The following is a 26,031-nucleotide window of genomic DNA, read 5'->3' as shown; positions in this document are numbered from 1 at the left end:
GACGTACGTATTTTACTCAATATGCGAAAATTCGCAGTGAACGAAAAATCTATTCCGTGTAGTTTGCGATCATTAAAAATAAACATACATTTTTCAATGATTAACTGTGATCAACATTGTCTGCATTTTAACCTTTTCACTTTTCCCTCTTTTCATATAGTCCTTCATATAGTCTGCTCTTTCCTTCAAAAGTTTGGAACAAAAATAGCCAAATTTTTTAAATAAAAACTGAAAATTGACAAAAATTTGTACTGTTGGCTCCAAAATTAGGGTTCATTTTCAGAAATATTGAAAAATATAAGAAAAAAGTGCAAATTTGGGTGAGAAAGTCTGGTGATGGAAAGGTTAATGATAGCGAACTACTATAATTGTTGATAGCCATTATAAAACACCTAATAAATATCTTGACTTTTCTTCATAGTGTTGATATTGTGAGTGCATCTGCTGATTGCCTGAAAAATATTTTCTCTACTCCATCTGGACGAGTATTCTATGAAGACTACAAATCACGCAATATTGACAGTGTCTTGTTTTATCTACATCCATTCAAACCTCATAAGAAAAGCGTAAGTATAATCACATATCATAAATTAAATCATATCATATCATATATTATACCAGTTTATCATATTACATATAATAATAATAACTTTATTGCTTCCTTGTGAATAATTTTGGTTTATAGCAAAAATTGATACTTTATAAAATGAATTTGAATTTGCAGATGTTTGCGTTGCCAACAATTTCTGCCGATATGGAGAGTTTTTCAGCAAAGATTGGCGATCCATTGTTATGGATACCTGATCATGGTAGCCATGACGATTGGATCTGTAACCTAGCAACTACTTTGATAAATGATGGTGGAATTAATGATGAGTTCTTACGACTTCTAACTCCCATATGTAAAGTGAAGGTAAGTATATGGTATGAATTTGTGCAAGCTGTGAATTGAAGTGCTCTGTTACAAAAATACATGTAAATGCCATGTTAAAGCAATAACCAACCGTATACAGCCAACACAGCACAATGATTTCTTCTATAATACAAACTTATTGCATGCTCACGTATATCAGTGTTTGAAAGTAACAATTTATTTGCAAACCTAGCTGTGCTAATGTTCAGAGCTGGAAATCCCAAGATGCTATCCATCATTGCAAACAAATGCAGTTCGTATATCAATGTAGGAACACAGTTATAGCCAGAAAATGAAAAAAAAGTTCGTCTAAAAAAACTGTATCAAAATGTAAGACAGTCTCAGCAAGCTACATATGTGCATTTTTTGTTGATTATTTTGTAAAATACATTAACTTTTTTCATTGAAAGTGTTTGTAGAAATTTAGCCTGTCAAAGAATATTTTGTACCACAGTCCCTCTATCATAGATATCATAGATAAAGGGACTGTGTTTGTACCTTTCTAAAATCATAACATGTAAAAGCCAATGTAGAAATAAAATTACTGATTTCTAGTACAGTTGGAATACTACTTTTTGGAAATTTGTATCTCTGAGAAAAGTTAGGAGTCTGTGTGTTTTGGACTACTATTAATTTGGTTCCATTTTGAAAAATGTTAGGACAAGACTCTCAGAATACTTCACTACAACACACAAAAGAACTTCTATTTCATGGTGCCATGGGACATTAGCTTCATGATTTTACATACTGAACAATGAACACTGTCATGCGATTTATACACAATTTTCTCAAAAATTATGAGTAGGCTTCTACCTTAAGTTGTCCTCGTTTCATCTTCTCTTTTCATAAGGCTGAGTTCAGTGAGCGTGTATTGCCCTTCCTAGTTCATGAGATACTACTGATTGGAAATGAGACGTACAAACAGGTGTTATCACAGCAGATACAAGGGTTCTTTAGTAGACATTGTGGGGACCTAGAGGACAGTAGTAAGGCTACAACACCCCTCTTAACACAAGGTAAGTCAGTAATAATAACCTAAAATTCTGAATAATAATGCCCCCCAAAATATGCAGAAATTTCAGACCAATGTGACCATGTACTTAATTAGATGATAGGATGCTCACCTCAAGTAGTAAAAATCAGGGTTCCTTTATTCATGTCCAGCCAGTCCCAGGGTATAACGTACGACCATCCGTTTTATGTGACCATCAATATTTTTGACAATTTATCTTTATTTTTGAGACTAAAATAATAATTAGCATTCTATTTATAAATCAATATTATATCAAATGTATGATTTGGCAATCCACAAAGAATACTCCAACCTCATTATAAAGACTACCTGTCTATTTTTAATGAAGCCCCTTGGGTGGTCACTATACACAGGTTTGACTGTTTAATGAACATGGCATAATCGTCAATTTATCTTGGAACTTATTATTGCTGTGATTTATTTTCTATAGGGGAATCAAGTTGCACTGGCAAGATTACCAAGCAGTCAGTTAGAACTATGCTGGATGTTATACACTATCTTAGATTACAAAATAAACCAAAATTTGGGTAAGTCTTCTCAAGAGTTCACGGTTGCACACATAGAATTTGTTCTACACAGCACCCCTTCATGTTGTTTTGGAGTACAATCAGAGCCTAACCTAACTCGCAATCTGGCTTTACTTTTTCATATAAACTAATAATTTTTATATGAAATGTGTATCATCTTTGTCATCAATAATTTTAATTTATTCTTTGTAGTATTTATGTTGTGTGACTATGTAGGCAGAAAAAAGACCATTTTCCATGATCTCCATGTTATGCATGAAATCAAATGTAAAAACAGGACAATCAAAGGTCATACTGACATCGAAACATTACATGGGATTTCATCAAATGTGAAAATATTTTTGCAGTATTTCCATTTTTAACAATGTGCTACACACGTTTGATGATGGTCAGTTTTGGTGTAAAATCACCTAATTTTAATATTTGGTGGTTCTGAAACCAATCTAAGCCAGCTTTGAGCCAGGTAAAAGTTATTATATACACGTCCTTGTATTAATGTAAAGATTCTCTATAATCAGTATACACAATTATAAAATTAAATTTATTATGTAGCAATGCAAAACATAAATTTCACTCAACATTCATCGAAAATACTACTTTTTAGTCTCTGTTGAAAAACAAGACTTTACACCAGTGCCCGGGCGCGTATGATCACCATCTTTTCTTGGACATGCCTGGACCGATTTTGATTAAATGCAAGACATAATACAATCTTGACCTACCGGTAATAACAATTCATGGTCCTTGGCATAATTTGTCATTCATTTTATGACGTCATTTATGAATGGCTGATCACAGTTTCTGTCACTGTAGTAAATCTATCAAATTCTTGAAAACTTATGAAACATTACATTTTTCAATGTTGTCACTATAGAATGCTATATAGCAATTCTTTCTGCAAACTCTATGACAATACAATCACCATATTAATGCAACTACCTTGCACATTTATAAATTGACTTTCTGTTTTTATGTTCAAGGAGAAGCAAAGCACCTGTAACTGTGTGGAATAATAACTTCTGGTTAGATATTGATTATGTACTGATTGCCAAAGCAGCCCAGAGCTGTGCTGCCCATTTTACATGTGTTCTCTACTCTGAAATATGGTGCGATATAGAAAAGTAAGTTGACATTTCTTAATAGCGCCCTCAGTGTTGATTGTTGTCTAAACATTCTGTTGGGTTGATCTAAAAGGGAGATGTGTAATGTTTTATTTTTGTCGCTTCTTTCAGCGCTGGGGGGGGGGGTTACTTAATGCAAATCACATTATGGGGACGTGTCGCCCTTTGGGGTCGTGAATTTTAGCTGTTTGGTCTAGAATGGGGTATACATTTGCTTGCCCTTTAGGTCCAATATCAGATTTGCCTGTGTACAATGGGTCCGGGGATGGGGTCTGTTTTTTCGATTTCCATGTATTTACTTGAGTTTTAGTACTTTTATTGATGAGTCAGGTGATGAGTAGATTCAACCTATAACTGAATAAATTTAGTGAAAATCTGGTCTCTGATGGGATATACAAAATCACTATTTAGTCTATAATGCAGTATGGTTTTAGAGATGAAAATGGTCTATGATGGGGTGGGGTTTTACTTCCTGGCCGCACACCCCTACCAAACTGGAAGACCAGTGCCTCCCCTGGGTTTCAACTTCACTATCATCAAAGATGACAAGAGGAGCTATCGTTAAAGGTGTCTGTCTGTGTGTTCTGCACCAACTCATTCAAACTCCTCTGTCCTCCTCAGGAAACTCTTCTGTCAAAAAACGTGTGTTTTAATGGCTGTGTCAGTAATCACTTTCTTGTATATTTGTAGGTCTAAAATGAATGCAAAAGAAAATGACGAAGAAGTGAGTCAAGGAAACAGTCAAAACAGTATGGAAATATTGAGTAATTTATCAACGAGTTCACCTGTTAATGTACAGTCACTATTACTAGAAGCCTATAGTAGTATAGGAGAACCAGATGGTGTATATGGATATGGTGCTGGTAGATTGACTGATACTACAGCCAGGTTGGTAACCTTTACATCCTTATTATAAAAGTTACTGTTATAAATATGAACAGTTATCCACCAAGAATTTTTGTTTTTATTTCTATATTTCAGGATCCATACATATGAGCATGAACATGCCTGGGGTAAAGCATTGACAGCCTATGATTTAGAAATAGAGACACCACTTATGTCAACTCAGATTGGTTTACTGCATGTATGTATTATCCGTTATATTATGATAAATTTCTGCTGCTGTGACTAAAACAGTGATTGTATTTTAGCGAACATGTATTTAACGATCATGACATTCTTCGTGATATGAATGGCGAAAACCCCAGTAATAATAATGGGAATGTTCAACCTGGTGATTGGTTGGTTTACTTTAAGAACCTACTTAATACTGATAGCAGCACATCAAACTCTGAGATTGTGAATGAACTGGAGAATAGTGAAAAGAATGCAAGTAGCAACCCCTATTTAGACAGACCAATCTTAAAAAATGAAATAACTAAAGCCATTAGACTTCTTAAAAGTAACAAGGCTTCGGCAGAAGATAGAATTTGCAATGAATTGTTAAAATACGGTGAACATCACTTATTAGATGCAATACATAAACTCTTTAATATTGTTTATAGTTCAAATAACTATCCACATTCTTGGAGCACTGGCCTGTTGGTACCAATTCACAAATCTGGGTCGAAAAATAACCCGGCCAACTACAGGGGAATTGCCATCTCTAGCTGTCTTGGCAAGTTATTCAATAGTATTCTAAATATTAGGCTGATATCATTTTTAGACTCTAATAACATTCTTTCCAGTCAACAGTTCGAATTCAGGCATGATTGTCGAACTACAGACAATCTTTTCATACTAAAAACCCTGGTAAATAAATATCTCTACAGTGGTAAGTCAGAGAGCACCAATAAACAAAATAACACAAATATTAAAAAATCAAAAAAATTATATGCCTGCTTTATTGACCTTAGAAAGGCCTTTGACAGTGTCTGGCATGATGGTCTATTCAAAAAATTAATTAAATATGGTATAACAGGGAAAATGTATAAAACTATCAAAAACATGTACAGTAAAGTAAAATATAAAGTTAAATGTAAAGAAGGCTTAACAAAACAATTTCAGTCCAATATTGGTGTTAAACAGTGATGTAATCTTAGTCCAACTCTCTTCAATCTTTTTTTAAATGACCTGCCCACTATTTTCAATCCTAATACCTGTGATCCTCCTTATTTAGAAAACTCGCATGTCAGCTGTCTACTCTATGCCGATGATATTGTGATACTTTCTAAAACTAAACAGGGATTACAGACATGTCTTGATAGTTTGGCATTGTATGCTAAAACATGGAAGCTCTCTGTCAACACTGACAAAACCAAAATTTTAATTTTCAATAAATCAAACAGACGTTTGAATAATGATACATTTTTTCTTGGAGGTATCGAACTTGATACAGTTAAATCTTATAACTATCTGGGACTAGTCATTAGTGCCAATGGTAGGTTTAAGGATGGCCTAAAAAACCTTAAGCATAAGGCTCAAAAAGCTCTGTTTTCAATGAAAGCAAAGCTTGGCTCAATTCAAAACATAAGTATAAAAGTTTCAATTTTCTTTTTTGACAAACTCATCAGACCTATCCTCATTTATGGTTGTGATGTTTGGGGTGATGAGTTCTCCACTAAATCACCTATTGAAGACATTCAATTAAGTTATTGTCGGTATCTACTAGGGGTGTCACAACACACACCAATTATGGCCATGTATAGCGAGTTAGGCAGATACCCCCTAGACGTATTTATAAAAAAACAAATAATTAAATATTACAGTCGGGCCATGAATTCTAATAATGCGTTACTCAAGGAAGCTTTTGTGGTTAACCAAAACATTAAAAGTAAATGGTATCTAGAAGTACCGGTAACATCATTATTACACAATATCCAACTATATCATTCAGTTAACAACTGTGATAAATTAACCTCGGCACAAATGAAACAAATTGATTTGGGCATCAAGGATTTATTTCTAACAAGATGAAAAGGTGAGGTCCATAATGATAACCACACCAAAGCAAATGAGAAAAACAAACTAAGAACATATCAGCTAATCAAATAAGATTTAAAACTTGAGCCATATTTAGTCAAGCTAAAAAACTTTGAACTGTGTAGTGTGCTTACCAAATTTCGTCTTAGTGACCATAGTCTCAAAATTGAAATGGGTCGTCATAAAAAAATCCCATTAAACAACAGGGTTTGTGACATGTGTAACAAAGGTCTAATTGAGGATGAAATGCATTTTCTGCTGGAATGCAACAAATATAATGAGTTGCGTACCAAACTGTTCAATAAAGCTAAGGATATGATCCCAGCATTTGAAAATAAACCTGCAGAGAAAAAATTCATGGAATTGTTACAGAATGAAACCATTATTATACCAGTAGTACAGTTCATAATTAAAAGCTTCAAAGTCAGGAAGCAGGGTCTTACTTGACATCTTAATGCCTGCTGTCAATTTAGTAATTTATATTACTTAGTAATTTAGAGATTTTGTATTATTTAGTAATTTAGTGATTGTAATTGTTATTTAGTATATTGTGTTTTTGTTTTGTTTTTATATATATTTTTCTCCTTGTACTTTGTGACCATTTTCTTTCCCTCCGGGGATTGTGTAAGAGTCAATAAGTAAATAAATTGGGATACCAACAGTATAATGTATACCGGTAATGTCATCGATAGACCAAATGTTCAAATGACCAAAATACTCTTTTAAAAGCATGATTTTCATCATTTTCATGATTATCCAGCACTTGTAAAAGAAGTAGTTTTTACAAGTACAAGTTTTTACGATATTCAGTGCATGACACTTGCATGGCTTCCCTCTTTTTAGCTTGCCCGTACCATCACAGACAGAAGGGAAAGGTATATTAAGGAGAAAATGTCTGTCAACAGCGTTGTCATCGTCATCGTTAACAATTGTTAATGTGTGCACAATAACTTTACTAAATCTATTCTAAACTTTATCAAACTTGGTCACCTAATTCATCAGTATAAAATCTTCCCTTAGTATGAACGACAGATGTCCTGTGTTTTCTGTTTAGTCGCATAGTAACACTTTGAAAAAAGTCTGAAGCTGTCAACTGCGGCAACAAGGAGGGCATGACTACAACTCCGACTGTCAAATTTTACTCAAATATGATTTATTACTTAATTTTTGTCTACTTTAAAGCAAGAGGAAACTAAAAACATAATTGTGTTGGCGGGCATTTCAACGGCACAGGGATTACGCACACTGATTTTAATAAAAATGCCCTCCTGAAAACAATAACAAATTGCAGGCATTTATTGTCGCAGGTTACAGTGTTTTGTTTTACTGATCATACAAAATTCACATTACTTCTTATTTCTGATTAAGATAGAACACACAGTCATTATAACTTTTTGCTTTCCACACATAATAGCAAATAATTCAGTTTCAAACCAATATTAATTTATGTAAGTGTTTCTTCAGTACAAAACAGCTGGCAAATTGTATTGTCTTTTGTAGGCTCTTCAGAATTTTGGCCTCAGTCATACTCTAAATACATACTTATGTGGTCTTGAGAAAAAATACACAGAACATAGTAGTGAGCTATGTGAGTTCCAATACCAAGCTGCATGGAGAAATTGTCACTGGGACTTTGAGGATGGAGACAGGTAAGTATTATGCATTTCTCAGTTATCATCATTATTGTTATTATTATTCACATGGTTTTGATTTCACTAAATTTTCACCGAAGAGACAGAAGAGTTTTCAGAGATGCAGTTCTATTCACAAATACGCAAACATGCAGTACATACTCTATAAACATGCAGTACATACTCTATAAACATGCAGTACATACTCTATAAACATGCAGTACATACTCTATAAACATGCAGTACATACTCTATAAACATGCAGTACATACTCTATAAACATGCAGTACATACTCTATAAACATGCAGTACATACTCTATAAACATGCAGTACACACTCTACAAACATGCAGTACACACTCTACAAACATGCAGTACATACTCTACAAACATGCAGTACACACTATAAACATGCAGTACATACTCTACAAACATGCAGTACATACTCTACAAACATGCAGTACACACTCTACAAACATGCAATACATACTCTACAAACATGCAGTACATACTCTACAAACATGCAGTACATACTCTATAAACATGCAGTACACACTCTACAAACATGCAGTACATACTCTACAAACATGCAGTACATACTCTACAAACATGCAGTACATACTCTATAAACATGCAGTACATACTCTACAAACATGCAGTACATACTCTACAAACATGCAGTACATACTCTACAAACATGCAGTACATACTCTATAAACATGCAGTACATACTCTACAAACATGCAGTACATACTCTACAAACATGCAGTACATACTCTACAAACATGCAGTGCATACTCTATAAACATGCAGTACATACTCTACAAACATGCAGTACATACTCTATAAACATGCAGTACATACTCTATAAACATGCAGTACATACTCTACAAACATGCAGTACATACTCTACAAACATGCAGTACATACTCTACAAACATGCAGTACATACTCTACAAACATGCAGTACATACTCTATAAACATGCAGTACACACTCTACAAACATGCAGTACACACTCTACAAACATGCAGTACACACTCTACAAACATGCAGTACATACTCTACAAACATGCAGTACATACTCTATAAACATGCAGTACATACTCTATAAACATGCTGTACATACTCTATAAACATGCAGTACACACTCTACAAACATGCAGTACACACTCTACAAACATGCAGTACATACTCTACAAACATGCAGTACATACTCTACAAACATGCAGTACATACTCTATAAACATGCAGTACATACTCTACAAACATGCAGTACATACTCTACAAACATGCAGTACATACTCTACAAACATGCAGTACATACTCTACAAACATGCAGTACATACTCTACAAACATGCAGTACACACTCTACAAACATGCAGTACACACTCTACAAACATGCAGTACACACTCTACAAACATGCAGTACACACTCTACAAACATGCAGTACATACTCTACAAACATGCAGTACATACTCTATAAACATGCAGTACATACTCTACAAACATGCAGTACATACTCTATAAACATGCAGTACATACTCTATAAACATGCAGTACATACTCTACAAACATGCAGTACACACTCTACAAACATGCAGTACACACTCTACAAACATGCAGTACACTCTACAAACATACAGTACATACTCTATAAACATGCAGTACACACTCTACAAACATGCAGTACATACTCTACAAACATGCAGTACATTACAAACATGCAGTACATACTCTACAAACATGCAGTACATTACAAACATGCAGTACACTCTCTATAAACATGCAGTACATACTCTATAAACATGCAGTACACACTCTATAAACATGCAGTACACACTCAACGTTTGATAAATTGAAAAGTTTATTCATTTTGACCAACCAGTAATGTTTTTTTGCATATTCAGATCAGCTGATGCTAATTTGCATGTTGGTTATCACCAGTCACTGTATAATAGTGTGTGCGCCCTCAGGGACAGGGAAGAGAAGAACATGTTGGCGTGTCTTAGCCAGGCTAGACATGAAGTTCTTAAAAGCTTGAGTGATGCCAGCTTGGAAAGTATTCGTAATATCTACACTTCTTTGGGTCAATTACAGTCACTGGTGGAATTAGAAAACTTTGCAGATATGATGTTACAGTAAGATTTTTTTTTTAATTTATTAATTACAGTAATCCTCCATAGTACCGGTAATTTAAAAGCAGTTGTAATTGGTAGACTCACGTTCAAATTCTAGTTGAGTTGATTCCAAACTGTGATTGAGTGTGTCAGAAAACACTAACAGAAGTTACTTTGAAGTGGCTTTGGTTAAGATGCACAGGTGGTTGATGATGGATGGCATATTAAAATGTCATAGTCTCAAACATGGAATATGTCAGGACTGAATATAAAATAAAAAACGAGAGAGACAAGTGAAATTCAATACCAGGAACTTTAACCTGACAAAAATGTAAGCTATTTATCAATCCACTGACTGCTATGAAAGATGTATTGTTTCATTGAAACATTGGATCTTCTCATTTCTCGAGTCATTGACCTTGTTTTTGATTTTACTATGCATTGAATAGACAAGCTTTATGAAGAAAAAGTAAAAAATGATCCTTTAGAATATTAAAAACATTGTGATTTGTTTGTAACTGAAGGGGGGGGGGTGTATGGATGGGGTTTGTAAGGAACGTTTTCTACAAATAAAAATAATGAGTCACCAACCTATTCATGTTTCACTAGTGTGTATCATACTAATACAATATTATCACTATGCCTTCCTGTTTATTGCTAGACTTATTCAAAAGTTGAATTACATAATTGACATTTTCTGAAATTTGCAGTCACATTAACAAATTGGAGATGCTTCAGCTGAAATGGAATTCACAGTCTGCAATAGTCGCACAGAATGATTATGAGTTCATTGAACCCATCCTGGCATTAAGAAACGTATTACTGCATGTTTTAATGGATAAAAACAAACAGGGTTCAAGCACCCACATTGGTGGTAAGGTCCTGGATGGTCTTGTCAAACATCTGGAATACACCGCTGCTATTGCAAGGAAAGCTAATAGGCCGCAGGTTAGTATGTATTTCTTCTGTATCCATGCCTCTGATTATCGTTATTAACCAAGAATTTATGCTCGCTTCAAAGATTACTTGTATTCTACTTTACATGACAAGTCACTTGATAATGGTCAGATTTCAATAAAACTTGATACACAGGTGCTCTGAAACAAAGTGTTGACCTAATTAGTTTTGGGTAAAAGTCTGTGCATAATAATTAGTAAATTTACTGCTTTACCACTGATATCTCAAGTACTAATCATCACATTGTTATGATGTTGTAGGACAATGTTCAGACCAGATCAGTTGGAGTTAAAATTTGTTTATATTAATTATCTAATTTGCATATAATAACTAAATTTGTCAGCTTTTTCAAGTACTAATCATCATATTTCAATTGAAACAGGGGATGTAGATGTCCTAGATGCTAAATTAAATTAAATTCTGTGAACATGTGAAGTAACAATTGAACTTGCTGTTACCCAGCCAAGTTCATGAACTTAAACCCAGTGAACTTAATTGCTCAAAACATCAAAATAGTGATATTATGTCAGAAAAAATAAATGGTTTCACAGTACCAAGCAATTCAGAGACTTGGGGATATATATACCAACACATAGACTAACATTCACTCAGTTATATAGATGCATTTTTGGCAAAATCTCCACTTGATTTTAAAAGCTGTTCGTGTTTGTTGACATAATACTGTGAAGAAACCCGGCCTCATTGTGATCTTAAAGTGATTAATCATGTTAAAATATTCATGCTTGAGTTTGACATAAAGTCTGATGTCACCAATCTAGGTGTGACGATTTCCCAGCACCATGAATATAATCCAACGCATTGGCTCTTATAACTACAGGCAGCAGAGAGGGCCATCTTTACATTGAAACAGCTGGACCAGCAGAGTTGCGCATCAGACAGTAGCGTATCTTGGTCTTGGCAACTAGAAGAGTCGAAAATGTACTGGGACAGAGGAGAGCAGAATACAGCGCTGCATATTATGATGCAGCTTGCTGAAAAATTGAGCAAAGTAAGTGAGAAGAAATACAACAGTAACATGTAGATTATGTAGAAATACAACAGTAACATGTAGATTATGTAGACTAACTAATTGCATGACATGGCAGTATGTCAGATCACATTGTGTTATGTCAGGTCACATGGCAGTATATCAGGTCACATGGCAGTATATCAGGTCACATGGCAGTATATCAGGTCACATGGTGTTACGTCAGGTCACATGACAGTATATCAGGTCACATTGTGTTATGTCAGGTCAAATGGCAGTATATCAGGTCACATGGCAGTATATCAGGTCACATGGTGTTATGTCAGGTCAAATGTCAGTATATCAGGTCTCATGGTGTTATGTTAGGTCAAATGGCAGTATATCAGGTCACATGGCAGTATATCATGTCACAAGGTGTTATGTCAGGTCACATGGCAGTATATCAGGTCACATGGTGTTATGTCAGGTCACATGGCAGTATATCTTGTCACATGGTGTTATGTCAGGTCACATGGCAGTATATCAGATAACATGGTGTTATGTCAGGTCACATAGCAGTATATCAGGTCGCATGGCAGTATATCAGGTCACATGGTGTTATGTCAGGTCAAATGGCAGTATATCAGGTCAAATGGCAGTATATCAGGTCACATGGCATTATGTCAGATTACAAGGTATAATGTCAGGTCACATGGCAGTATATCAGGTCACATGGCGGTATATCAGGTCACATGGCAGTATATCAGGTCACATGGTGTTATGTCAGGTCAAATGGCAGTATATCAGGTCAAATGGCAGTATATCAGGTCACATGGCATTATGTCAGATTACAAGGTATTATGTCAGGTCACATGGCAGTATATCAGGTCACATGGCAGTATATCAGGTCACATGGTGTTATGTCAGGTCAAATGGCATTATGTCAGATTACAAGGTATTATGTCAGGTCACATGTCAGTATATCAGGTCACATGGCATTATGTCAGATTACAAGGTATTATGTCACGTCACATGTCAGTATATCAGGTCAAATGGCATATCAACTCACATAGTGATATGTCAATGCATTCTAGTATTTGGTTCAGTACGAAATTCATAAATATGAATTTTTAGATTAAAAGTAACTCAGACAGCGAATGTTCAAACTTCATGTTAAATTTAACAATATATATTAACCCAAAAAAAAACAGATTTGTTTCTGGTGTTTACACATGTCAGTTTAAAATGAGCCAACACAATTTTTCTTGGTGTATTTGAAGAAAAAACAAAAGGAAACAGTAAAACATCACTTGGTGGCGCACAACTCTATCATGCATGTCCAGAATGTGTATTAAATTATTCGCAATGATGTATACAAGTTTGCTATCGAAATATTACTTTCTTTAAATTGTCAATATAATTTAAAGATTCATAGAACTGCGAATTGAGGGAAAAAAAAACACACATCAGCCACAAACAATTAGTTTTTTTTTATTGGCCTTACATCAGTTGTACACATTGTAAAGGGTTGTTTTTGAGCAAGAAGATTCCTGTCTAAATACTGAACAACTGTCTAATATCGTTTCTTGGTTTATAATCAATTTCTTGTCTTTCACTTCACAGATTCATACCAGGAACAGATCATTAACTAACGTTTATGCCCAGGTACTTGGTATCCATGGCAACTGGTTAGCGGAAACTCATTCTGAGAGTCCTAACAATATCATGACAGGCTTCTTAGAAAAGGTTTTTGTCATTTTGTTTCATATTTTTTTATTGTCAATGTTCATTGATGTATAGCACCTCATAGTTATGGCATATGGATATGTTTTATTTAAACCGCCATCTCTGAAATGGATATAATTTGGACAATGTCTATACACTATCACAACATTGGTATTAAAGAATACTACTTTCAGTTTCAATATACTTGAGGGATGAACCAAAAACATTTCTCTAAACGGGGAAGTTTTCCAACTAGCTAAACCATGCTAAATAACAACAGCAAATAAAACAGAAAATCTGACAAGACATGGTTAGTACATAATGCATCATGTTTTCTGTTAGCATTTGCAGTTCACATGTAATAATGTCAGGAAAAATAACAGTGACAATCAATTTTAGAAATATTCGCCTGGCACAAAAATATTTACTGTCACCGCCATATTGTTCCACACACAGTAACAGCAGTATTGCCAGCTAAATTAGAGACTGGTTATTTATGCCTGTCTCGAGATCGTTACATGATTAGAGCTGATTTGTTCAAACCACTTTTATGAGGGTGTGTCATTTGGCTGAATGCACGCATTTACAAGTGTTATGACACGCACCAGACACACCAAGTGACTGTATCCTGACATTTCATACTGCGTCAGTATATACATTTTGTTTTTAATAACTTTGTCATTTATTATATGGAAATTTATACGATTGAATGAAATAAATTGAAAGGCAATTGCATATTGATCTTCTATTTTTATTCAATGTGTCTAAGTCCCCCACAGTTAGTTTGGCATTTCTTGTTGAGTTTGGTTTGACCCAACTAATCTCTAGGCACGCATAGCAAACCAGTCAGCAACTGAACTGGCAATGTTGCTGTTTTGGTGTTCGGAACAATATGGGGGTGACTATAAGTAAACAGTAATGAATCTGCAGTAATTATTGCCTTTTTAGCACCCTTAACAAAATATTAAATCCTAATCAGGTTCTGTGTGTCATTATTCAGGCGGTTAATTTATATGAAGCTATCGGAGACACCAGTCGTGAAGCAATGGACGCTTACCTAGCAGTCGGCAGATTTGCCGACTCCCAGTATCAAACAATTGTCAATTACATGAAATCAACTACATTTGAATTAAAACAAGCTTTACTGAAGAAATCCAACGCTGAATTGAGTAAGCTGGAAACTACAGAAAATCAGAGAAAGTATGTATAATTTTAAATATATATATTCACATGCATACAAGATGGCCGAATGGCAGCCATTTTTGTGCTAAAAATTTTCAAAATCAAGCATTTCTGCCATCCCGGAACCAGATCTTGGTCGTGTATGGACGGATTTTGTTCAAACTTGATACATACATCAGAAATTTAAGGGTTCTTTATGCATGTTATGTTTTTCAGCTCGGATTCAATATGGCCAACTGGTGGTTTTCATTTTGTTTTAATGAATGCTGTTCCAGAGCCATATCTCTGACATACCTTGACCAATCAAGTTCAAACTGATGTCATTTTAATGTTGAAAATTCCTCAAAATCAAGCAATTCTGCTTTTCCATCTGCCTGTCCTGTAAGAATGAATACTATGCACTGCTTAAGGTGTTCTCCATACACTGCATTAATGCACTCTTTGCTGTATTTTTATAATAATCACATTTAAATATTTTTTCAGTAAGTATGTAATGACTTTGATGAAGCAGCAACAATTTGACCAACAGGAAATGGACAATTTAAAGTTTGATAGGGCTACATACTTGGACACTGCTGTAAACAACTATCTGCGCTGTTTGCATCTAGGGGACTATCATGACATGAGAGTCTTTCGACTCTGCTCACTGTGGTTTGAAAATTCACATGATAAGGAAGTGAATGAGATATTGAAAGTAAGTGTGAGAATGAAAGTATTGTATAAATTTCAGATCTAAAGAAGAATCTTCTATTGACAATAGAAGCCATTTGGTAATGTCCATTCCCGTATTCGCTCTATGGTCAAAATAATTAATTTTAATGATTAATACATCGCCCAATGTAATTTTTGGTTTAATGCACTTCTATTCAAGATGTGCTTCAAATAGGACAAATACCATACCCGTGTGTTTTCTTTGATTATTGGCCAATTTTAATTATGCTATATACAGTGCATGTTGTAAAAAAAAATATTTTCTCTGTTAAAAACTTTGATGGTGTGTGACAATCTTTCTAGTGGTATTATGGTAACCCGATGTCCTGTTCACTGACAATAATCAATTCTAAGATACCGATACAATCAAATAAACACTTAGTCTGCTGAAAATAGGAAATAAGTAGCACATCAGAAGGGTTGAATGAACTTGGATAATAAATCTAACGATTCTATATTTATTTCACAATCAAGTGAAATGAAATGTAATGACTGCATATATTTGTAACAGAAATGAAAACATGGCAAGGCGATATATTGTAAACCGCTTTAACTTTGTGGGAAAAAAATTTGCCAAATCAGTGAAAATTGCAAAAATTAGTCGATTCATAGTAGTCATCAACAATCAGAATTTGAATTTTTTTTTTCTGTTTTGTTATTTAGGATGAATTACCAAAAGTGCAGAGTAGAAAGTTTTTACCGTTAATGTACCAGTTAGCAGCAAGGATGACAACTAAGACACAACAGAATGAATATTTCCATTCTACTCTAAATCAGGTGAGTAATTCAAGGCGCTTATTTGAACTATTATAGTGTAACATTAGACCATGTTCTGTTCACTGTGAAATTGAACGTAAAATCTGCGCAACAAACTTTATCATAGCTCAGTGGCATCAAAATATTGCATGATATTCGACAAACGTGAAAGTATTTTTTGTGTATTTACATGCTTAATAGTGCACTATACACCTTTGATAATGTTCAGTTTCACTAGAATAAGTGTATTTAAATGTCATATTCTCATCTGAAAGCTTGGCATTTTGACATCATTTGATATTTGCAGCAGATGTTCTGTTCATGCATTACATGTGATGTCATGGTGAATAGAGAATCATCTACTACACGCATGGGAAACAGATCAAATAAGAACAATGCAGGCAGACTCCTAATAAATTTGTACTCAACCTCAATTTGTTTAATCTCAAGAATATTTAATGCCGAAACAAAGAGCCTTGAAAACTATGATATTCTTGTGGGCGAAGCTACCTCAGAGAACATTCTATGTTTCCTGCAGAGACGACGACAACAAATTTTGCATGGGGGGGGGGTGTAGAATCTGCTCACCAACCTTGCACCGAAGGTGCGACCTTACTAGGGGGCATACTCCCCCTTAACAATTTTTGAATCTAGACCCTATGAAATGCTATTTCCTGGGTGAACGTCCCCTCTGCCCTTTTGTGCCGCCGTGCCACTGTCCTGGTCGCACACCACTGTACATGTATTTCTACCGGCTCTGCACAACCTGCTGTGTAACACTGGTCAAAGAGCTGGTGAAAACAGCTAACAAAGTACAAAACAGCGAAAACTCAACTTTGAGGCAATCCTGAACAGCCAAATTTATATATGTTTCACATGTTTAGGGTAGTCTCAACAACTAGTCTGAACTACAGCTTTCAGCTTTTGTTTTCTTCAGTGATGGTTGCCAGGCAGTAAAAAGAAAATGCTGTCCTCCCCAAGAATAGTTAATTAACTACATTATTCTACATCAATGATGAATGACGTGTAAGTTGATGAGAATGTCTTTAATAACATTGGCAGTGTATTTTGAATATTTGTTGTTGTCTTTCATGATAGCTGATTGAGAGGACGACTGTTGACCATCCACACCATACTCTGTTTGTAATACTGGCACTGAGTAATGCAAATAAAGATGAAATCCTGACAGCACCAAAGAAAAAACGTAGCTCACTATCAATAAATAAGACTGCTACTAGCACAACAAATGGGGTAATTATCATATTTAGTCAAATCTTAATGTTATCAATTACAAGTAGCAATTATACGTGAAAATAAACGTTAAATCAAGACGAACATAGATAATAATGCAATAGTGGGCGTCAAACATAGCATGGAATTTGGCAAACGTGAAAATATTTTTAGAATATTTTCACATTGAATAATTGTAATGATGATAGTAAATTTTGATGACAAAAGGGTATTTCAATGCCATGTTTCTCTCTGAAGATCGGTATTTAAACATTGAACATTTTAAGTTCAAAATCATATGATTCAATTTTAGCTTTCAGTGCATGCCTCGCACACTAACTTAAAAAAAAAATTTATTGAAAAAAAAATTGCATAAATATGTTTGGGGTGAATAAGCTTGTATCTGGATGATGTAGCAATCTGGATATTCATAAAATAACCAGCTGATTTAAAAAATTATGTGTATTTATACATATATACATGTTTACGAGCTAAACACTACTTGTTGTGGTTGTAGGAACGAATGCAAGCAGCAAAGAATATGATTGAAAGGCTACGCAATGAACGTGGAGCAATCATACAAGCAATGGAAAAACTGTGTGATGCATATATAAGTGTGGCTTACCATGATGTTGGACAACAAAAGAGGGACACTAGTAAGTAATGCCATTCTTTCGTCACATTCAAGTCTCGTGGCATTCTCATTCTCAACGAGATTTCGGTGTCGGTGAATTATTGTGTTGAGCTAAACATACATTGTATTGATTATTGTATGTCGTGTCCACATCACATTTTTGACTACTTCCCGGAAACCACAGAACTGATTATTTTTGTTATATACTGTATTGTATCGATCATTGTATGCCATGTTCACGTCACATTTTTGACTACTTCCCGGAAACCACAGAACTGATTATTTTTGTTATACATGTATACTGTATTGTATTGATCATTGTATGCCATGTTCACATCCCATTTTTGACTACTTCCCGGAAACCACAGAACTGATTATTTTTGTTATATACTGTATTGTATTGATCATTGTATGCCATGTTCACATCACATTTTTGACTACTTCCCGGAAACCACAGAACTGATTATTTTTGTTTTATACTGTATTGTATTGATCATTGTATGCCATGTTCACATCACATTTTTGACTACTTCCCGGAAACCACAGAACTGATTATTTTTGTTATACACTGTATTGTATTGATCATTGTATGCCATGTTCACATCACATTTTTGACTACTTCCCCAAAACCACAGAACTGATTATTTTTGTTATATACTGTATTGTATTGATCATTGTATGCCATGTTCACAACACATTTTTGACTACTTCCCGGAAACCACAGAACTGATTATTTTTGTTATATACTGTATTGTATTGATCATTGTATGCCATGTTCACATCACATTTTTGACTACTTCCCGGAAACCACAGAACTGATTATTTTTGTTATATACTGTATTGTATTGATCATTGTATGCCATGTTCACATCACATTTTTGACTACTTCCCGGAAACCACAGAACTGATTATTTTTGTTATATACTGTACTTGACCGCATTAGCGCCCAGGCTCGACCCATGCTCGACTACCCCACTTTTGGGACATTTCTATTTTTGGGTTCAAGTTCAGCGAAATGCCCCTAATTTGACTGTATAATTATAAAACTTTGTTTAAATATCCGAATACTGGTCATCGTTTTTATATGATACAACGTGGATATCAACGGAAAGCACAGCAATCATGCATAACTTTCAGATTTGCTTATTTCATCACCATATCGTCATTTATCTAATTTTGGTGAATATTTTTGTCATTTTTGGTAAAAAGTAATATTTTTGACATTTTCAGAACCCATCAATTTACCTTCTCATCTCGTGCTACCCAAGCTAAAGGAGATGAATCTTGTTGCCATGCCAACAGTGGACTTGGCGGTTGATCCTAGTTGTTGTTATGAGAACATTATTTACATCAAAGCCTTTGAATCTACTTTTCGATTGGCGGGTGGTGTAAACCTGCCAAAGATTATCACGTGTATTGCATCTGATGGAAGTAAGAAAAGACAACTAGTCAAGGTGAGCCATTATATAAATATGAAAGCCATATATTATTGTTTTTGCAAAGTATCAAGGGTTCATAAAATGAAGGTTTGCAAGTGATGTGATATGTGATGAAAATCTCGCGAGAATTGAAGTTACATAACTGTGAGACAATCACAAATTTGCATGACAAACATACATTTCTGGAAATACTAAAATTAAATGCAAATGAGTGAGTCTGTGAAAGAACAGCTATGTATTTAATTGACATGTACACGGTATTGGAGACATGTACACGGTATTGGAGACATGTACACGGTATTGGAAACATGTACACGGTATTGGAGACATGTACACGGTATTGGAGACATGTACACGGTATTGGAGACATGTACACGGTATTGGAGACATGTACACGGTATTGGAGACATGTACACGGTATTGGAGACATGTACACGGTATTGGAGACATGTACACGGTATTGGAGACATGTACACGGTATTGGAGACATGTACACGGTATTGGAGACATGTACACGGTATTGGAGACATGTACACGGTATTGGAGACATGTACACGGTATTGGAGACATGTACACGGTATTGGAGACATGTACACGGTATTGGAGACATGTACACGGTATTGGAGACATGTACACGGTATTGGAGACATGTACACGGTATTGGAGACATGTACACGGTATTGGAGACATGTACACGGTATTGGAGACATGTACACGGTATTGGAGACATGTACACGGTATTGGAGACATGTACACGGTATTGGAGACATGTACACGGTATTGGAGACATGTACACGGTATTGGAGACATGTACACGGTATTGGAGACATGTACACGGTATTGGAGACATGTACACGGTATTGGAGACATGTACACGGTATTGGAGACATGTACACGGTATTGGAGACATGTACACGGTATTGGAGACATGTACACGGTATTGGAGACATGTACACGGTATTGGAGTCATGTACACGGTATTGGAGACATGTACACGGTATTGGAGTCATGTACACGGTATTAGAGACATGTACACGGTATTGGAGACATGTACACGGTATTGGAGACATGTACACGGTATTGGAGACATGTACACGGTATTGGAGACATGTACACTGTATTGGAGACATGTACACGGTATTGGAGACATGTACACGGTATTGGAGACATGTACACGGTATTGGAGACATGTACACGGTATTGGAGACATGTACACGGTATTGGAGACATGTACACGGTATTGGAGACATGTACACGGTATTGGAGACATGTACACAGTTTCATTAAATCGTCATACATATATATCGAAATTGAAAACCCCTATCTTATGCATCCTTGGTATTACTGGTATGTGACTAGTATATTGCTCAACATCAAGACTATTCAAATCTTATTTTCTAGGGTCGTGATGACTTAAGACAAGATGCTGTTATGCAGCAGATGTTTGGATTGGTGAATAAATTACTGCAGAAAGAACCAGAGACAAGAAAGCGGAAACTAACTGTTCGGAAATATAAGGTAAGATTTTTTAATTTGTGTGATGATATTTGTGTATTTAATGACAACATTTGAGTATTTAATGTCAACAGTTGAGTAATTAATGGCAACACTTGGGTATTTAATGGCAACACTTGGGTATTTAATGGCAACACTTGGGTATTTAATGGCAACACTTGGGTATTTAATGACAACATTTGTGTATTTAATGACAACAGCTAGGTATTTAATGGCAACATTTGGCGTATGTGAAGTCAACATTTGGGTATTTAATGACAACATTCTGGTATGTAATGACAACATTTGGCTATGTGATGACAACTTTTGGGTATGTGAAGTCAACATTTGGTTTAGTGATGTCAATATTTGGGTATATTTAATGGCAACATTTGGGTATTTAATGTCAACAGTTAGGTATTTAATGGCAACATTTGGCGTATGTGAAGTCAACATTTGTTTTAGTGATGTTAATATTTGGGTATATTTAATGTCAACAGTTAGGTATTTAAGGTAGCGAGAAGGGAAATTTTCACTTTTTTCTTGATTTTTCAAAAATTTATAAAACGGTTACTTCAGACCTTGATACATCATCCCAGGTTTACAAAAAATCGAAATTGCGAAATAACGTTGCTTACCGGTAATATTAGTGTTTTAAAACGCTAGCAGAAAAGACTACAACTGCCGTTTCGTGGATATTTGCATAATGTTTATCTTTGGAACGGTTTAAATGATAACATCTTATCTGTATACTCTGTTGTTGACGATTCTGATATAACAAGTGATAAGCTTCCCGTCGCAAACAATGCGTGTTTATCTAACGTCCATTGTCAGCATTATTGTCAGTTGAGACTTCGTCGGAGAGACATGGTCATACAGTCTGGGCATACAGTACTCATTTCACCCAACCTTCCGCTTTTACATCGAATGCTTATTTTGTCCGACCGGAAACCGTTCGCATTTTAATCGCGTTTTTTTTTTCGCTCGCTCGTTCATTGAAACACCGACCGCTCGCCCAAACACTGATCACTGGCACATGAGTGGTCGAAATGGTGGTTTTGATAGTAAAGTGTAAACATACAACTAGTATTAACTATTATTAAATTCTGAACGACACTTCAAATCTAATAGTTGTATGACACTTGTATCGTGAAAGCAACTGAACTGGGACCTCTTGTTACGTGTTTTGGGTGCTTGTTCTAGATGTAATATTTTAAATTATTTTAATGAGACAGTTACGTGAAAAAAGCATAGGTAACTCATTTTGACAGATCAGAGAAACGAGGAAATGTTAATGATTAATTTCAAAAACAACGATACCACTGAATCCACGTCGGTCGGTCTGGTGAAATTTGACATTCAATTCTCAAAAATAAGTCACGATCATTGAATGAGTACCGTAAAACTGTTTCCATAAAAAATATTTTCGACTAAAAACGGCTACGTGCCTTGAAAAAATCGAACAGAGCTTGACATGTATGAATAATTTATTGTGCTTAAAAAAACATGTCAAATTTAGTTATAGCCATAAATATTTGGTGGCCAGTCGATGAACAATTCGAAACTCGGGATTTACACGGAAGTCCTCCAAGGCTGAAAATCATCGACCCTACTCTGGTTTACTTTATTTCCCAACTTGCAGAGAAACTGATTCGCCGTGGATTCTAATGTATCTCAGCCTAGTATTTTCTACTTGAACTGAGGTAAAATTCTATCCGTTTGTCAAAATATACCGATGTTTTTCAGCTCATAATTTTGAAGCCGGAAATTGGATGGTACGACGACCCTTCACTTAGCGTCAAATATGCTTTGTTACAACATCATTGATTGGCTGAAAGTCACATGATCGGAGCACGACCTGGGTCACAGAACCATATTTGTGTGTATTATCAACAGGACCTCGCAAAAAAACCACACCTACATTTTTCAATCTTTTTAGCGCGGAAGTTGCCAACAAATGTCAAAAAACTCGTGAATTTCATGGATTCGAATAAAATAACGCAAGTGATTGATAAGAATGATTATTAATATTTTCCCCGATGCTCTTCGAATTTGTATTTTTTTTTTATTTCAAGGTAAGAAATGGCCAGTTGAAGTTGCATCGTCTTTAATGCGGCTGTTTCACCGCCGACAACTCTAGCTCTGTTTTATTAGACCTCTTATCAGAGACACTTGAAGGATTAGCTTGTTTGTAAACTGTCAGCGTGTACAGTGGGACAGTAATGTTTGTCAGAGGATTAACCCTCGTTGTTCGTTTGCATAACAATGAAAACCCGAACGTTCCTGGTGTACGGACTCAAATGCCAGCATTTTTTTTCATTTTTCACGCTCCAGCTTGAAATTATTCATTATCTGACACTCTTTATGAGTTCTATGATATCAGTGGTTAATGTATTTGGCCATTTTTAGTGCATATTTATAATAATGCAGCAAATCTACAGTGTTTTATTAACCAAAACTGTTTTTCGCGTTTTTCTCGAGTTGAAGTTTTGACTGAGTACGACTCATTGGGAACGCCGCCAAATCAAGTGCATTTGGACTAGGACATTCATACCCACAGTTATCGTTGAAAAGATAATGATGGTGCGAAATGTGTCTGGGTTTTTAAAGAAAATGCTTTGTCACAGAATAATAGTCTGTTAAAGGTGCCAAGTATGAAATAATTTGGGGACAAAAAAACAAACCTGTATAGAAATCGGAATAATAGGTCTTTTGATTACCGGGGACACATTTCAATGGACTTGATTACGGACAATGCATGATGTAAATTTCACCAGGAAATTCCGCAGTGTGCTCTCGCAATCGCGGACTTAGTAATTTTTACAAGGTTCGCCATTTTTGATGTCACGTGATAATTATGTAAACAAGGACTGTCCAGTTTGTGCGAACTTGTACCTCTATACTTAGTCTTTTGAAATATATAAGCTAAATTACTGTTCTGAACAAGACAACAGACAGAGAATGTTTTATTCAAAAACGTCACAAAGCCCTTCTTGCTACCTTAATGGCATCATTTGGCTATATGAAGTCAACATTTGGGTATTTGATGACAACATATGGGTATTTAATGACAACATTCTGGTATGTAATGACAACATTTGGGTATTTAATGACAACATTTTGGTATTTAATGACATTTTGGTATTTAATGTCAACATTTGTGTATTGAATGACAACATTTGGGTATTGAATGACAACATTTGGGTATTTAATGACAACATTTGGGTATGTAATGACAACATTTGGGTATGTAATGACAACATTTGGGTATTTGATGACAACATTTGGGTATTTAATGACAACATTCCGGTATGTAATGACAACATTTTGGTATTTAATGACATTTTGGTATTTAATGTCAACATTTGTGTATTGAATGACAACATTTGGGTATTGAATGACAACATTTGGGTATTTAATGACAACATTTGGGTATGTAATGACAACATTTGGGTATGTAATGACAACATTTGGGTATTTGATGACAACATTTGGGTATTTAATGACAACATTTTGGTATTTAATGACATTTTGGTATTTAATGTCAACATTTGTGTATTGAATGACAACATTTGGGTATTGAATGACAACATTTGGGTATTTAATGACAACATTTGGGTATGTAATGACAACATTTGGGTATTTGATGACAACATTTGGGTATTTAATGACAACATTCCGGTATGTAATGACAACATTTTGGTATTTAATGTCAACATTTGTGTATTGAATGACAACATTTGGGTATTGAATGACAACATTTGGGCAATTAATGACAACATTCCGGTATGTAATGACAACATTTGGGTATGTAATGACAACATTTGGGTATGTAATGACAACATTTGGGTATGTAATGACAACATTTGGGTATTTGATGACAACATTTGGGTATTTAATGACAACATTCCGGTATGTAATGACAACATTCTGGTATGTAATGACAACATTTGGGTATGTAATGACAACATTTTGGTATTTAATGACATTTTGGTATTTAATGTCAACATTTGTGTATTGAATGACAACATTTGGGTATTTAATGACAACATTTGGGTATGTAATGACAACATTTGGGTATGTAATGACAACATTTGGGTATTTGATGACAACATTCCGGTATGTAATGACAACATTTTGGTATTTAATGACATTTTGGTATTTAATGTCAACATTTGTGTATTGAATGACAACATTTGGGTATTGAATGACAACATTTGGGCAATTAATGACAACATTCCGGTATGTACTGACAACCTTTGGGTATGTAATGACAACATTTGGGTATGTAATGACAACATTTGGGTATGTAATGACAACATTTGGGTATTTGATGACAACATTTGGGTATTTAATGACAACATTCCGGTATGTAATGACAACATTTTGGTATTTAATGACATTTTGGTATTTAATGTCAACATTTGGGTATTGAATGACAACATTTGGGCAATTAATGACAACATTCCGGTATGTAATGACAACATTTGGGTATGTAATGACAACATTTGGGTATGTAATGACAACATTTGGGTATTTGATGACAACATTTTGGTATTTAATGGCAACATTTTGGTATTTAATGTCAACATTTGGGCATGTGATGACAACATTTGGGTATGTGATGATAACATTTGGGTATTTAATGACAACATTTGGGTATTTGAT

General features: G+C 35.0%; 1 protein-coding gene across 1 annotated transcript in view; it reads left to right on the top strand.

Annotated features, from left to right (window-relative positions):
- LOC100369761 (serine-protein kinase ATM-like) overlaps positions 1-26,031 on the top strand; it is an 83,497-nt gene that overhangs the window by 47,396 nt on the left and 10,070 nt on the right. The window contains exons 35-53 of the mRNA XM_085505233.1: positions 422-566; positions 725-913; positions 1,764-1,929; positions 2,377-2,473; positions 3,454-3,594; positions 4,285-4,482; positions 4,576-4,678; positions 8,017-8,165; positions 10,059-10,289; positions 10,979-11,216; positions 12,064-12,234; positions 13,816-13,938; positions 14,918-15,117; positions 15,583-15,793; positions 16,474-16,587; positions 17,665-17,817; positions 18,314-18,452; positions 19,661-19,884; positions 21,271-21,387. Of these exons, the coding sequence (XP_085361359.1) occupies positions 422-566; positions 725-913; positions 1,764-1,929; positions 2,377-2,473; positions 3,454-3,594; positions 4,285-4,482; positions 4,576-4,678; positions 8,017-8,165; positions 10,059-10,289; positions 10,979-11,216; positions 12,064-12,234; positions 13,816-13,938; positions 14,918-15,117; positions 15,583-15,793; positions 16,474-16,587; positions 17,665-17,817; positions 18,314-18,452; positions 19,661-19,884; positions 21,271-21,387 (3,109 nt within the window). The remainder of the gene's footprint in view (positions 1-421; positions 567-724; positions 914-1,763; positions 1,930-2,376; positions 2,474-3,453; positions 3,595-4,284; positions 4,483-4,575; positions 4,679-8,016; positions 8,166-10,058; positions 10,290-10,978; positions 11,217-12,063; positions 12,235-13,815; positions 13,939-14,917; positions 15,118-15,582; positions 15,794-16,473; positions 16,588-17,664; positions 17,818-18,313; positions 18,453-19,660; positions 19,885-21,270; positions 21,388-26,031) is intronic.

This window comes from Saccoglossus kowalevskii, chromosome 11 (genome assembly GCF_978046115.1).
Source record: "Saccoglossus kowalevskii chromosome 11, keSacKowa6.1, whole genome shotgun sequence".
In the NCBI taxonomy this organism is placed as follows: Eukaryota; Metazoa; Hemichordata; class Enteropneusta; family Harrimaniidae; genus Saccoglossus; species Saccoglossus kowalevskii.
This window is presented reverse-complemented; position numbering and strand designations above follow the sequence as displayed.